Source organism: Haliaeetus albicilla, chromosome 22 (assembly GCF_947461875.1).
Source record: "Haliaeetus albicilla chromosome 22, bHalAlb1.1, whole genome shotgun sequence".
Taxonomy (NCBI): Eukaryota; Metazoa; Chordata; class Aves; order Accipitriformes; family Accipitridae; genus Haliaeetus; species Haliaeetus albicilla.
In genome coordinates, this window is record NC_091504.1 from 20827646 (window position 1) to 20841716 (window position 14071).

Sequence of the window (14071 nt, forward strand, 5' to 3'; positions counted from 1 at the left end):
AATGATTTTTCAGCTTCTCATGCCCAGCCAGCAAGAAAGCTGGAGGGGCACAAGAAGTTGGCACAGGACAGACCCAGGGCAGCTGACCCAAAGTGGCCAACGGGGTATTCCATACCGTGTGATGCCACATCTGGTATAGAAACTGGGGGGAGTGGGGGCAGGGGATCGCTGCTCGGGGACTAGCTGGGTGTCGATCGGTGGGTGGTCAGCAATTGCACTGTGCATCATTTGTACATTCCAGTCCTTTTATTATTGCTGTTGTCACTTTATTAGTGTTATCATTATCACTATTAGTTTCTTCTTTTCTGTTCTATTAAACCGTTCATATCTCAACCCACGAGTTTTACTTCTTTCCCCAATTTTCTCCCCCATCCCACTGGGGGGGGGGGCAGTGAGTGAGCGGCTGCGTGGTGCTTAGTTGCTGGCTGGGGTTAAACCATGACAAGGGAGACCCCCACCATCCAGCTGAGAAGCGTGGAGACCCTCACCATCAAGACACCAACAAGGGTGGGAGATGCCCCCATCACCAGGACACCAGCAATCAACAGGACCAACGGGACATCGCTGGATCCTAGGGTGGTGATACCTTCTGTCTCTGTCTCTCTCTCTTCTACCTTGCTCTTCCTTTTCTCTTTGCGGCCAGCACCTTATCTTGCTCTTTCTCGCCGCATTTACCTCACTTGTGTATATAGTTTGATGTTGTTAGTCATCTGAATAGTTCATCCATAGAGTTCAAGGTTCATGTTGAATCATTTCGGTAAAATTGGGTAAAATTCTCCCCTCCTCTTTCCCTTCAGTTTTGTGACTTGCTAGGCAGACAGCAATGTCTTGAGTTATCACACGATTGTTTCAGTTTTGTTTATGTTTGTGCTCAATAAACAATTTGATTGGTTGTTTGGTGTCATTTCTCCGAGGGATTTCGAGCTTCCTGTGACCTCCTACACTACCCAAGGTAGCGTGCTGGTTGGGTTGTGACACAAGTTGCTTGAGGAAATAAGTTAAATATCTTTATTCTTCTATAATGTCCTTGACCTCCTGCCTAAACAGCAAGCTAAGCCAAAGTCAGGTGTGAACGGAATCTTTTTGGTACAACGTGGCAACAGAGGTGAGAGACATCACCACTGAGGTTAACTCAACTTGGTGTCTTTCAGACCTCAAAAGCTAAGCATCGGACTCCTTCAAGCCCCAATACAGACAAAGCTTGTGAGAACCACCTGTGCCGAGCTAGACTCTTCCATCAGTCAAAAGCTGCAAGTAGCATATCCATTGCTGCAAAGGTCAAGGTTCCTATCAGCCACCATTCAGGTAGGGGCCAAAGAGCCACTGGTGACATCCTGCATCAGCTCTGTTGGAAAAGATGGATTGTCATGTGAGAAATAAGCCAGAGTAAAGGCTAATGATCAGAACTATTAGTAATCTGATCTTCATTTTTTTTTATATGGTCTAAGTAGCTTTTGATGGGTAAGAAAGCATATCCTTTGCAGACCACTGCCTCAACTATGCCTCTGTAATCTAGGGGGGGAATTAGTGTTCAGCTGGGTTCACATGCAACAGGTTGCTTATCAGTCTCGTCATTCAGACAGTTTCACATCCAAACCAAGCCTCAGCAAGGAGACCAAGACATGACAGGCTGCACTGACCATCTGTCAGCTTCAGTTGTTTTTCTTTGTGCAGACACACAAAGCCAGGATGAGGTTAGGGGAAATGGAAACCCAAATCCTATTGAAATGTAGCCAGAATCCTTCCCCATTCTGGCAAGAGGTGCTTACTGATGCTAGTTAGTTTTTCTTACCTTTTTTTGTTACTAAACAATGGTTAACTTTTGATTTACGAAGCTATAATTTATTTTGGCTAGCTATTAGCAACTCATGCATTGCAAAATGTTTTTAAACTGTGCTCTGCTCCCACTGTTTTTAATGAAGCTCTCCCTGCCTTTGATAGAGGGGACTCCACTAGAGATGCTGCCAAAAGACAATGCTCCTGCAAGCACCATCCAGCAGAGCAACGCTGATCATGTCAAAGGACGGGTCCTACAGAAGCAAGTCAAGGGTGAGTACATAAAATATCAGGTTGGCTGGCTCAGGAGGCACTACTGTATTCTTCAGCACTTGCTCTGTTGCAATCTGAACATAAAGAGTTGTAAATGCAACACAAATGGTCCAGTTGGGAAAGCTGTCACATGGGTAGGGGTTTTACAGCCAACTTTTAAGACTTTTTTTTTTTTTGCAACAGATGACATGGGCAATGTTCCAGAATGAGTTACACTCCATCTCCCTCTTAGCCAAAAATAACCTCTTAGGAAAAGAACATTTTCAGAGGTGCTCATAACCCTAGCCTAACCCATATGTGAAGTACAAAGTTTAATCTGAGTTAGCCGTGTGACAACATACTGCTTCCACGGAAAGTGTCACCTTGGGATTTTCTTAAGGCAACGATGTGCAGATCCCAGGGCCTTTGCCAAACTTTCCTCTCCATAGCCCGTGGCAATCTGTCTCTTCCCCATTTTGACTGGCAATGAGAGTCAAATGAAATTCTGAGAAACTTGACCAGGTACTTCATCTTCCCTCACTTGCAGGACCTGCAGATGGTGCCAGCAGTCGGCAAAAGCAGAAGTCAGTCGCCAGCCTGGGGAACCAGCCGAAGACTAAATAGGAGTCACTGGGGGAGCAGGACTCTCTGTGGCCCCAAGGGATTGCAATTTCAAGGCTGCTGGAAGTCTGGGAGGCAGATTCAGGGGGAGCATGCCTTAAAATGTATTTTAGCTTCTGTGTTGTGATGCTGAAAAGCTGAGGGAAGGCTAGCAGGGGGGAGAGGGAACTTATATATTGTAGATTACTTTTTCCCATATCCCTACCGCAAGTCTTTCCTCTGTACTGTGCGCTCTAGCTGTTAGCTTCAGTTTAAGACAAGTAGGGTGTTAACAGAGTCCAAGAGAAGAGGAAAACCTCATTTTCCCAGCAGTGTTCTCCTCCCAGAAGATGTCAGCATGGAGCCCAAGCCGCCTTTTTTCCTGGGGCAAAAGTGCGGATACCACCCATGCATCCAAAAGGCTCCCTGACTATTAAAACCAAATGTAAATGCCTGAGAAATAGTTTCCCCATTCTTCCCTGCTGTCCCTGTGTGTTGCTGTGAAGCTGGGAGGTGTAACACATGCCCGGAATGCTGTTTGGGTGAGCAGATGTTTGGCTGTGAGAGCAGCCAGAGATTGCTCTAAGCTCTTTTCCATCTACAGAGCATTTCAGATCTGACTGCAGCCGGGAGAAGCAGCATGGTGATAGGTGAAGACCCTGATAAAAGCTAGCCTGGAGGTAAACCACGGGACTGTGTTTTTCTTTTTGGAACAAACATCTCCAGCCAGCAGCCTTTTCTGTAAGGGGCTTTTAAAAGTATTTTCCCTGCTTTTTTAATATGCTGCAAATAAAGAGGTGCTGGTCCTTGCACTGAATAAATAGTGACTCCATGCCCCAAAGAGGAGTGGCTTCCCTCCTAGGTCTGCCGAAGTATCTGAGATGACAATCTCTGGTTGGTTTGTGCATTTTTCAGATGGATGAAGCATCTTTTTTGCAGCTGCAGCACTTGTAAAGAATTCTCCTACATGCTTTTTCTGACTTGCTGCATGACACGGCACACACTCCCTATTCCTCTATGCCTCTTGCTTTGCTATCTGTCAGGAAGATGAGGGGTAGCTCACACCAGGGATGAGGAAGCTTAGATGACTTGTATTTATAAAATGCCTTAAACCCCTGAAGTAGGGATGTAATGCAAGTGCATAAGCTGATATAGAAAGCAGCCCATTTTCCTTATGAAACAGAAAGATGCAGGAAGAGGTGCGATGGCGAAACAGGTCAGGAACACTTGTTCCCCAGGGCTGATTCTTTCAGATAAACAAAGATATAAAAAAAGGATACACAGACAAAATAAGCACAGACTGTGTGTAAAACAAACCTGTGCCAGCAGGTCTTGAGCCAAGCCTGTATTTACAAGACCTCACGTGACCTGCAAACACTGAAGGACCAAAAGTGAGGGAAAGCGGAGTTTTCCAAGGATATACATCTGCACCAAACACCTTTGGCCTGAATCCCCATGAAAAGTTGTAGCATTTGGGGCTATTATTTCATACAAAGAGCGGGACATTTGAGCCAAAGGCATTGGTTTGAGGCTGTCTCTCTGAAGGGAGGTTGTGTAACAAAGAGTTTGGTAATTTGCCATGACTGTTGTGAAGAGTACGGAGCTGCGTGATGTGCTAATTTCCCTGTCTGTAAAACCTGCATTTTAAGCCTGTCAATGTAAAGTTGGGGGATGGAGACCTCAGAAGTGGAATCTGTAAATTATCTTTTGTAGCTTTGGTAATTGCTGGAGGTGAGGCTGCAGCTCATCTCCTCCGCAAAGCAGGACTGTGCTCATTTTGAGTGCTGGCCTAAGGGCTTTTTGATGTGATTCTTCTCAACCACAAGAGTAGCAAAGGGAGCTGAAGCTCTTCTGGGCTTTTCAAGCAGCGCTTTCTAGCCTTGCCGTATCCAGCGATCTACGCTTTGCTCCTCATACTAGAACCCAAGAGGCTGGGGGTTTTGTTCCACAAAACAGCTTGAAACTGCCTACATCTAACTGCGAGCTCCAGCAAGCAGCGATGTCGGGTCTTGGGATGCTGCATCCACCTCGGGACGAGGACTGTTGCCACCGCATCCATCGCTGCCTCCTCCTCCTCCTCCTCGTCCTGCCCCTGGGGCAGGGGCTGCGGGGGGGGTGTCTTATCTCTGCAGCCCCTGAGCCCCCCCAGCCTGCAGGGAAATTAAATACCGAGTCCTCCGCGCAACCCGTAACGAATTAAAAAACGAGGTTTGGGTTAAACTTCCCTCGCGCGATCGCTCGGAAGGCGGGGGGTTTGGCAGCGCGGCCCCCCTTCAGAGAGCTCTGAAGAGAGCGTCTCTTCGGCGCTTTGCTACCCCTGGTTTTCTACAGCGCTCCCGCTGTGGGAACGAACCGGGGAGCCGGTGCCGGGGCAGCCCCTCCGCTCCCCCGCCCCCAGCGGGCTCTCCGGTCAGGCCGGCCCACCCCGAGCCCTCCCGCTCCCTTCAGGGCCCGGGTTCCCCGGGGTGAGGAGCCGCCGCCACCTCCAGGCCGCGGGTGAAGGCGCGGGGCAGGGCGGGCCGGGGCCTCCCGCCGGCGGGCGGAGCGGCGCCTGCGCCGCGGCCCCGCGGGGACCCCCCGTGCCCGGCGTCTCGCGAGAGGCGGCGGCCCCCGGGTAGCGGCGGGACAGGGACGGGCAGCAGCAGGAGGAGGAGGAGGAGGAGGGAGGCTCCGCTGCCCGGGCGGGAGGTGAGCGCGGAGCCGCCCCACGGCGGGGTGGGGACGGCCTGTGCCTGCGGGCAGGGCAGGGCCCGGGGCTCGGCGCCTGAGGGGACGGGGTGGGAGGCGGTGGCGCGGCTGAGGCGGGGGGTGTGTGTGTGTGTGTGTGTGTGTGTGTGTGTGCCGGGGCTGGGACCGGGGAAGCTCCCGGTTATCAGCCGCAGCCGGGACACGGCATCCCTTCTGTGGCCGCAGCAGCCTGCCAGGTAAGGGAGAAGGGCTGGCCGGTTCGGCGGGGACGGCTCCATCGGGATCCCCGGGGCGTCGTGTGGTGAGCCGGGCAGCGCTGCCCACCCTCACGCCTCGGCGGTGACGGGGAAGAGGCGAGTTGGGTCTGTGGGGTGGCGGGCGGCTCCTCTGTGCTCCGAACCGTGAAACGCTGTGGCTTTTCCCCCCGCTCGTGCCACCGGTGCTGGGCCTGAGGTTTGAGGACAGCCCGCTCGTGTTCCTGCGGCGTTCTGCAGTCCGCCTTGCTTCTGGACTCGGGAGCGTCTTGCGGTCCGAGTGGCTGCGAAAGCAAACCCTGGAAACACCTTCCTCCGACGGCGGAGCGTTTCTGTCGACGGTAGAGCACGGGCTTTTCACGTCGCTTTGCAGAGATGGCCGTTAATGTGATTAATCCCGCTTGGACTTCACACGCGAAACTTCAGCGCGGGGCTGAGCTACGTACGGCAGAAAACTATGCTTAAATCAGGTGTTTGTAAGGCAAACGCAGGCGGTGCGAGTGGCAGGGTCTGGTTTCTGGCCCCTGCACTGACATACAACAAATATTCCAGGGATTTGTCGGCCCGGGCTGTCAGCACCGAGGCTCGCCGGGGCTCTTCCTGCGTTTGTAAGGCCAGGAATGATGGGTGTGCTTGAAGTTTTCAACAAAGGTAATGAATGAACAGAACGTGCTGCGTTTTGGGATTTCCTTCTGGAAATCTTAGAAATATGGTTACGAGACAACTTCCAAGTATGGATATTAAAAAAGAGGCGACTGGCACTGCCAAGCCTGTACAAACCAGGCTTTGTGGCAGCGATGGGAGGGAAGGCGCTGGGATAGCTACATAGATTAGGATGTTCTTTTGCTGGTCTCTAGCACATATATGCGGAGTTGCGGTAAAACGTGCAATGCAAGCCCTATTTTTTGCTTACACTGTGCATTTATACTAATGTAACCGCTGACGTCATTACATGGGTTAAAACTTCCCTGCTCTGCAAAAGGTGCTAGATTTTTGGAAAGCTGGGGAGAAGCAGTTTATTGAGTGATGGCCAAGTGTGTGAAATTAGTTTCTGGTTGTTGGTACAGCGTCCGTCTGCTTTGGCTGATGGGCGCTCCTTCTCCTGCACCTGCAGGAGGTTAAACTGCTTCTACTTCTCTAGAGCCTGCCTATTCCCTGAGTGTAACTGGTAGCAGGGGCGTACCATGATAGGTGGGTAAAGAAAGCTGCATGGGTAAGCGAGTGCTGGTGAATGCAGGTGCCCCAAGGGAAAGTATCCATTTGAATTTGGGGGTTTCGTATGTTTTTGAAAGTTCTCATTCCACCTCTTTCCATCTTCAGAAGCAGGCAGAGCTCAAGCGAGCTACCTGAAATCCCGTATCTTCTCCTGTTAGAACGAGTGGGCACTGGAGGAGGTGAGCTGGTGCTTAGTGCCTGACCTGTGCCTTGCGTTTCCCAGTGGGGAGTTGGGAGTAATGGGAGAGGGACAAGCCTGGGGAAACACAAAGCAAGAAAGGGTGGAATCTGCACCCAGGTCCTTGGAGGCGCAGTCCCTTCTAAACCATTGCTGTTCACAGAGAGGGGTTATTGTCCCCTGTCTCCGGTACATACCCACGTGGAAGATCCTTTATTTTCTGTAGGCCTTACTGCTCCTGTAAGTGAGCTGGGGTAACTTTCTTTTGCAAAGACAGGCTGTGAGAGAATGTAGTTGTCATACAAAGCCAAGAGGAGAGGAAGAGACAGGAATTACTTGAGCTGCTGTTTGCCCTGAGAACAAACAGTTACAATCAGGCTGTGAAGTGCAAATAGGGTTTCCAAATCCCTGAGGAGTTGCATCTGCAATAGGTTTTGCAATAAGAGCACTGGGGACACATCCCCCCTTTCTGGTTTTAAATGAGCATTTGAGAGGTGGTTATTTGACACGGCAGTTTCTGATAGGAGAGGATGGGTCCAGTGACCTTGGACCTTAGTGTCTTTCTCGGGCCTGGGATGGGGAGAAGAGTCCTTGGTTTGCGCTCAGGCCAGGTTCAGGTTGGAGATGATCATGGGATGGCTGCTCAGGGGACTCTGTAGGATGATTATAGCACTTGGTCCGTTTCCCGGTTTGCCAGCGTCATGTCACAGAAGCAGCTTTGTGTGGATCCTGGTGCACGTTCTTGTTGGCTGGTGACTTGGGGTTAAACTTGAATGTAAATTCTTGGCTCCTCTTGGAGGCTTTTCCTTTTGATTCTGGCAAGAGGAGGATGGAGGCGCGTTCCCTCTGATGTGCACAGAGACCTGTAATTTGTGCTTTCAGTCTGGCATCTTTTATGAAGTGCTCAGGAAGAGGATGTATCGTAGTCAATAGAGTAACTGTTTTCTGCAGTGTGTTTCTCATGAGGGGGAATTAAGCTGTGTTATTGCTCTTTTCCAGGGTTCCTCTCTAGCACTGATAGAGTTAACAGAAGTGGAGTCATTTCGATTCTGTGCTGCTCGCTGCTGTGTGTCTTGGAAAAGCCAAACGCTCTGGCGGGCCTGCATGCTGTGTCCTGGAAAGCAGGCTCGAGCCCTTGGGGTGCGCTTGGTAAAGCTACATTATGGTGGTGGCTTTGACAAAGAGCCCTCCTTCCGTTTGCCCGAGGAATGCGTGTGCCACACACGGCGTCTCGTTTGCTTCTGTCGCTGCTGCTGAGAGGGTGATCTGTCCGTGCCAGGGTGGGACAGCTTTGCAGAAATGCTAGCAGGCTGCTGCACTGCCTGAAGCTGTGGAAGCTGCTGGGTATAGGCATGGCAGAAAGGGGTGCTCCGTGCAGCTTTCCGGGCTTGCTGCATTCCAGCCAGCCTAAAGGTCTCAAGCAGCGTTGGAAACCCAGTGTGCTAGGGATTATGTGCGCAGTGGGCACCCTATTCATCCAGAATAGGAAGCAGTCCCTGCCATGAACAGCTAACCGGCTCAAAAGCAAGAACAGATTCAGGCAAAACGCAAACCCAGACGTGTGCCAAGCAGTAGGCTTGGCAGCATCACTCCATTATCTTCTGCTGTTGGACTGAGATGCTTGGCCTGAAGTGCTGACGCACATATGTAATTTGCCCCTTCTTTAACTCCGTACTCATCTCTCTGGGTGTTTCTTCTTAGATCTGCTCCATCCTCAACCTTGACTAGCTAAACGTAGAGAATTACTGCTGAGTAATACCTGCTTCTTGCTCCGCCGAGTGCAAAGTGTTACGTCTGCAGTTCCTCCAGCTTCTCTTCACACACAGAATAAGAGCCTGGCTCCAGGAAACACAGTGTTTGGTGTTGCAATGCAAAGCCACGTGTTAGGCTACAGCTACACTGAATTTCCGGCAGTCCCTGCTTCTGAAGTGTAAATAAATACACCAGGGTGGAAAAAACCCTAAACCTTCAGTTCTGCATTTTATGTCTTTTGGGACATTAAGCTGAGCTAATACTTCGATATGTAACCATATCCGGTATTCTTCCTGTTTGTTACTAAATTCTGGTCTAATGCTTTTAGTCTAGTGTTTGAAACCAGGACTTTGTTAAAATCTGGCACCCCTGAGGCACAAGCACAGCCGTGCTTGATGGCTCTTTAGACAAAGTCATTCAATGCAAGGCTGCTGTGAGCTTCAAAGGCTCTGACCATTTTCTGCCCCCCGCCCCCCTCCCAGGGCATGACAGAGCTCAGCACTTTTGCATATCTGGACTCTCAGGTTCTTTGCATCCCTGTACAGGGTGGGGTTGGTGCCGTTTAAGGGTGGCGTGTGAACTGGTTGGGGAGCAACCTCTGTATTTCCAGAGGAAGAGAGACCCAGTCTTCGTTTTGAAAAACTTTTCAGGGCACCTTGCCCTGAAGTGGTTTTGTTTTCAGAGCTGGTGTTTGCACGGTTTGTTCTGATGTCACGAAGCATCCAGGGAAGACCCAGGCACTGCTTGAGACTGTAATGAGAGCGATGGTCAGAGGTATCACAATAAATGATATCATTTAGAGATTTCTTCATTATATGGTTGTGTTTAAAAACAGGGATAAAGAATGGGGATGTCTGCAGAAAGGGCCACTCTTGTTTTCTCTCTGTAGCTGATGTTCTGTCTTTATAATCAGGGGCTGGACTGCGTTTGGAGGGAGGAGGAGGTTGGAGTGACTACTTTTTGCTTGTCTTTTGATGTTAAACCTTGCAGAGAGAGACTGTAAAACAGCAAACCTAGGTTTCATTCTCAAAATATCAGATAGCTGCTCCTCACTTTACTATGTTCTTCACTGGCTGTAGGCACTGGCTCCTTGATCTCTTGGGGAGAGAGCAGGGCTGGTTTGCCAGCCTGCCTCTGCGTGGAACTTTAGACACCTCCCTGCAGCAGGGTGGGGAGACACACCACTTTTGAGGAGCTTGCTGGTGGAAGGGGGCTCGGAGTCATCAGGGAAGGAGGTAGCAGTGAAAAGATGGGACTGGTTGAGGTAAAAAAAACAAACCTGGTGCACCGTCCAGAAAAGATCTTCTGAGCTGCCCTTTTAACAGTGATTTCTTGCCTGTCTTTGGTGATCAAGAGTTGTTAGGGATGAGCGTGATAGAAGTATAAATTATGTTAAACCAGGAAAAGATATCCTGACTCAATAGAGTCCGGACATGGACAAAGATTTACCAGAGCATCCTTAATCTCAGAACCCGTTGAGTTAAAAGTAGTCATTTGTTTAGATTTTTCTTGATGTGTGGCTCTTATCAGGGCTATGTCCACTTGGGGGGTTTTGTAGGAAAACTGTTTGTCTAATCTCTGTTCTTGACAAAATAAAGTAGCTACCAAGAAGGGTTGTGGAGGTGACTTCACACAGATTAGATATGATGGTGCATTCGGATCAGTAATGCCCTCTCAACAGAGGCTTGTTTTAGCCACTGAGGCAACGGCATCTTCAGCTATGTATTTATAACTCCGATAAGGTCTTTGTTTTCAGCACAGTGGTACAGAGCATCTTCATGGGGAGATGAGACCACAGTGTGATACCACAAGCTAAAATCATGGATTGAGCCCTCTCTTCCTGTTGTGTTAGATACGTTTAAAAATCAAGGAGGTCTGTGAAAGGTAGTTGGCTCTATGTACTTTCTGTATATAGTTGCATTTTTTTTAATACTCTCAAACTTCCCTCCGTAAACTCTAGGCCTGAAATCTTTGTATTTATTTTTTAAATGAGAATGGAACTTCCCTTGAAATCACATGACTCTAGAAGCTTGAGGTTGATAAAAAAAACCCCCATGCTTGCTATGGAAACTGGTAAAATTGCACTACTTTATGCCTCCTTTTGGCCAGTCAGCTCTTCTCCACGGAGTCTCTATGGGTACCTCAGACTCACCTGGCTCTCCGTGTGCGGAAAAGGATGGTCAGCCCCGTGGCGAGTCTTGATTGTGCAAGGTCATTCTCTCCAAACCAGAGTTATTAAGGGTTCAACTAACTTTTTTTCTGGTACATTTCCAGGCTCCTGGTCTGCAGCACCATGCTGGATCCCAAGCCTCACTCCGCAAGCCGGAGGTGAATCCAGGTGAAAGCCAGCTGTCGCAGTAGGTGTCAGGATGACCAAAGCACGGCTCCTCCGTCTCTCTGTGGTGCTGGTCTCCATCTTCATGATCCTCCTGATCATTGTGTACTGGGACAACGTGGGAACGGCTCACTTCTACCTGCATACCTCCTTCTCCAGGCCTCATTCCCCAGGAGCCATCCCTGGTATCACAGCAGGCGAAGACTGGGAAGCCTTGCCAGACGTGGATGAATTTTTGGCAAAGCTGCTTAGCTCGAACCTGAAACAGAATAACTCTAGCCCCCGAAAGACAGAGCAGCTACTCATCCAGGGCTCCAGCAAGCCTGCAGTGAGCAATCTGGAGGAGAACGTGCGGGGCTATGACTGGTCTACGCACAATGACAGAAACAGTTTGGACCAAGAGAAACTGCAGATAGAGAGGCAGAGAACGTTGCGGGAGTTTTGTGCCAATTCCAGCTTCACCTTCCCCACCAAGGAGCGCTCCTTTGATGACATCCCAAACTATGAGCTCAACCACCTGATCGTGGATGACCGCCATGGCATCATCTACTGTTATGTCCCCAAGGTGGCCTGCACCAACTGGAAACGGGTGATGATCGTGCTAAGTGAGAGCCTGCTGGACCAGGGGGTCCCATACCGGAACCCTCTGGATATCCCCCGGGAACATGTCCACAACACCAGCACCCACTTGACATTCAACAAATTCTGGCGCCGTTATGGGAAGTTCTCCCGGCACCTCATGAAGATCAAGCTGAAGAAGTACACTAAGTTTCTCTTTGTACGAGACCCTTTTGTCCGCCTCATCTCTGCCTTTCGCAGCAAATTTGAGCTGGAGAATGAGGAGTTCTACCGGCGTTTTGCCATCCCCATGCTAAAACTGTACTCCAACCATACCAACCTTCCCACCTCCGTTAGTGAGGCCTTCGGGGCAGGCCTCAAAGTCACCTTTTCTGACTTCATCCAGTACTTACTGGATCCCAGGACAGAGAAGATGGCCCCCTTCAATGAGCACTGGAGGCAGGTTTACCGTCTGTGCCATCCATGCCAGATAGACTATGATTTCATCGGAAAGCTGGAGACGCTGGATGAGGATGCTGCTTATCTATTGCAGCTCCTCAAAGTGGACAGGCTGCTTCGCTTCCCCCCCAGCTACCGGAACAGGACTGCCAGCAGCTGGGAAGATAACTGGTTTGCCAAAATCCCCCTGGCTTGGAGGCAGCAGCTCTACAAGCTTTATGAAGCAGATTTTGTACTCTTTGGCTACCCCAAGCCAGAAAACTTGCTTAAAGACTAGAAGCGATTGGGCGGTGGGTGTGGGAGGGAACATCTGAAATACCAAAAATGTTTAAAGCCTCCTCATTTTTGCTCTTAATTCCCTTCCCCGTACAGGTTGGTACAACGGAATATATTTTTTCTACCGCCCCCCCTTCCATTTTTGCAATAATGCCAGAGTCCGGGGTATTCCAGCCAGCTGTGCATAGGCAAAAAATGCCAGGTTTTTTGTTACCATTTGTTGTCTGGGTTTTCTGTTTTTTACAATGTCCCCATGTTTTGCAATGGGTCGCTGCCCTTGGTCACTCTGCCAGCTGTGTCCTTCAGTAGCTTTTTATTAATACTTTTTAAAAATTAATATATTTAAGATATTTAATACGAAGTGTGTGTCGTGGCAAAGGAAGGGAAGGAATAAAAAAAAAAAAAAGTAAAAGAAAAGCCCAAGAAGTTATGCACCTGCCTCTGTGTGTTGTCTCAGGGCTGCTGTTTTGGAGGTCTGAGGTTTGCAGAGCACTCACATCTCCCTGGGAGCTGGGTTTGTCGGTGTTGCCTTCACCAGCCTCGTCTGCTGGTGGTCGCTCCGAGCTGGGCTCAAGGCATATGGGATGGGTCAGTGCCTGACTCTGCTGAACAGTCCTGGAAGAATACCGGTGCTCCGGTGACGTGCGCCGCTCACAGCTGGTGAGCGTGACGCCAGGGTCACAGGAAGGAAATGGTGGCTGGGAGCAGTGACGCCAAGCCCCGTGGGGTGTTTCAGGACATGCAGGTGGCCAACACAGTACCTCTGCACTGCTTCACCTTTCAGCAAAGTGGTGGAGGTACTCTGCTTTCCAAAAAGCTGAGGTTCCTCAGCCCCTGTATACCTTGGTAGTGTGGAGCATCTTCCATGACGTGTCCCATTCCAGGACGGTGCCTGAAGTTCTTGTAGCCAACCTGGATGGGCAGAGCGTGCTCTTGGATGGATGTGCTGTCCAGAAATTGGCATCCAGGCTTCATGCTGCAGTAACTTAGGCAGAAACGCAGGTCACTGTATCACAGCCGGTTACAGGACGGGGAGGTGGTACGCTGCTCTGTGGCCTGGTCACTGCTGCGTACGGTGCAGGGCCCTTGAGAACTGTGCTATGTCCTCATTCCTGTGCATGCTTTAAGGGGACATGGCAGGGGTGCAGATGCTTATCCCTGAAAGAAGAAGATCCAAAAGGTTTCTTTCAATAAGCAGGTGTCAAGGTGAACTCAAAGTTGGTTTGTTTTCAGAGTGCCAGCTACTGCTTGTGACGCTGCATCCTCATCCGCTGCCTTTCTGTTTATACCAAATGATTGATGCAGATTTAATCATCTGCCTTGCCGGGACCTGCTGCAGGAGTGATGGTTGCCCACTGTGCTAGGAGCATGTGGGCTGCTTCCCAAGGGAAATTAATGCTTTTAAAGAGACTTTTTGTGTCTCGTCAGCTGAATCTGCTTCTCTTTTTCTCTCTGATTTGCTTTGCAAAAACTGTCTGCTTAGCAGATTGGGCAGGCAGCTCTAAAAGAGTTGAAATGCTTAATTATTTCCCTGGGCTGTGGATGGTATCAGCGATTAAGGTCCAGGGTCAGGCCTTGGGAGGCAGCCTTGTTTTGGGCAGACTTCTCTATATTGGCCTTTTACTCTGTTTCTGTCCGAGGCCATCAGCAGGCGTGACTTTTCCCCTCTCTCCTTGCTTCCCCAACCTCTGTACACATACATCTTCTTGGCATTGCATGCTCTTCCTA

At 49.9% G+C, this 14071-nt stretch overlaps 1 protein-coding gene across 1 annotated transcript; it reads left to right on the forward strand.

Moving 5' to 3' along the window:
* The first annotated feature begins 5212 nt into the window (after positions 1-5212).
* Positions 5213-12773, forward strand: CHST12 (carbohydrate sulfotransferase 12). Its single transcript, XM_069810277.1, has 2 exons — positions 5213-5316; positions 10990-12773. Exon 2 carries the CDS (start codon positions 11085-11087, stop codon positions 12342-12344), a length of 1260 nt encoding a protein of 419 aa, XP_069666378.1. The 5' UTR covers positions 5213-5316; positions 10990-11084; the 3' UTR covers positions 12345-12773.
* Positions 12774-14071: the final 1298 nt, after the last annotated feature.

Bases quoted from the DNA above. Each gene is read 5' to 3' on its own strand.
- CHST12 (XM_069810277.1), top strand. From the start codon at position 11,085: ATGACCAAAGCACGGCTCCTCCGTCTCTCTGTGGTGCTGGTCTCCATC.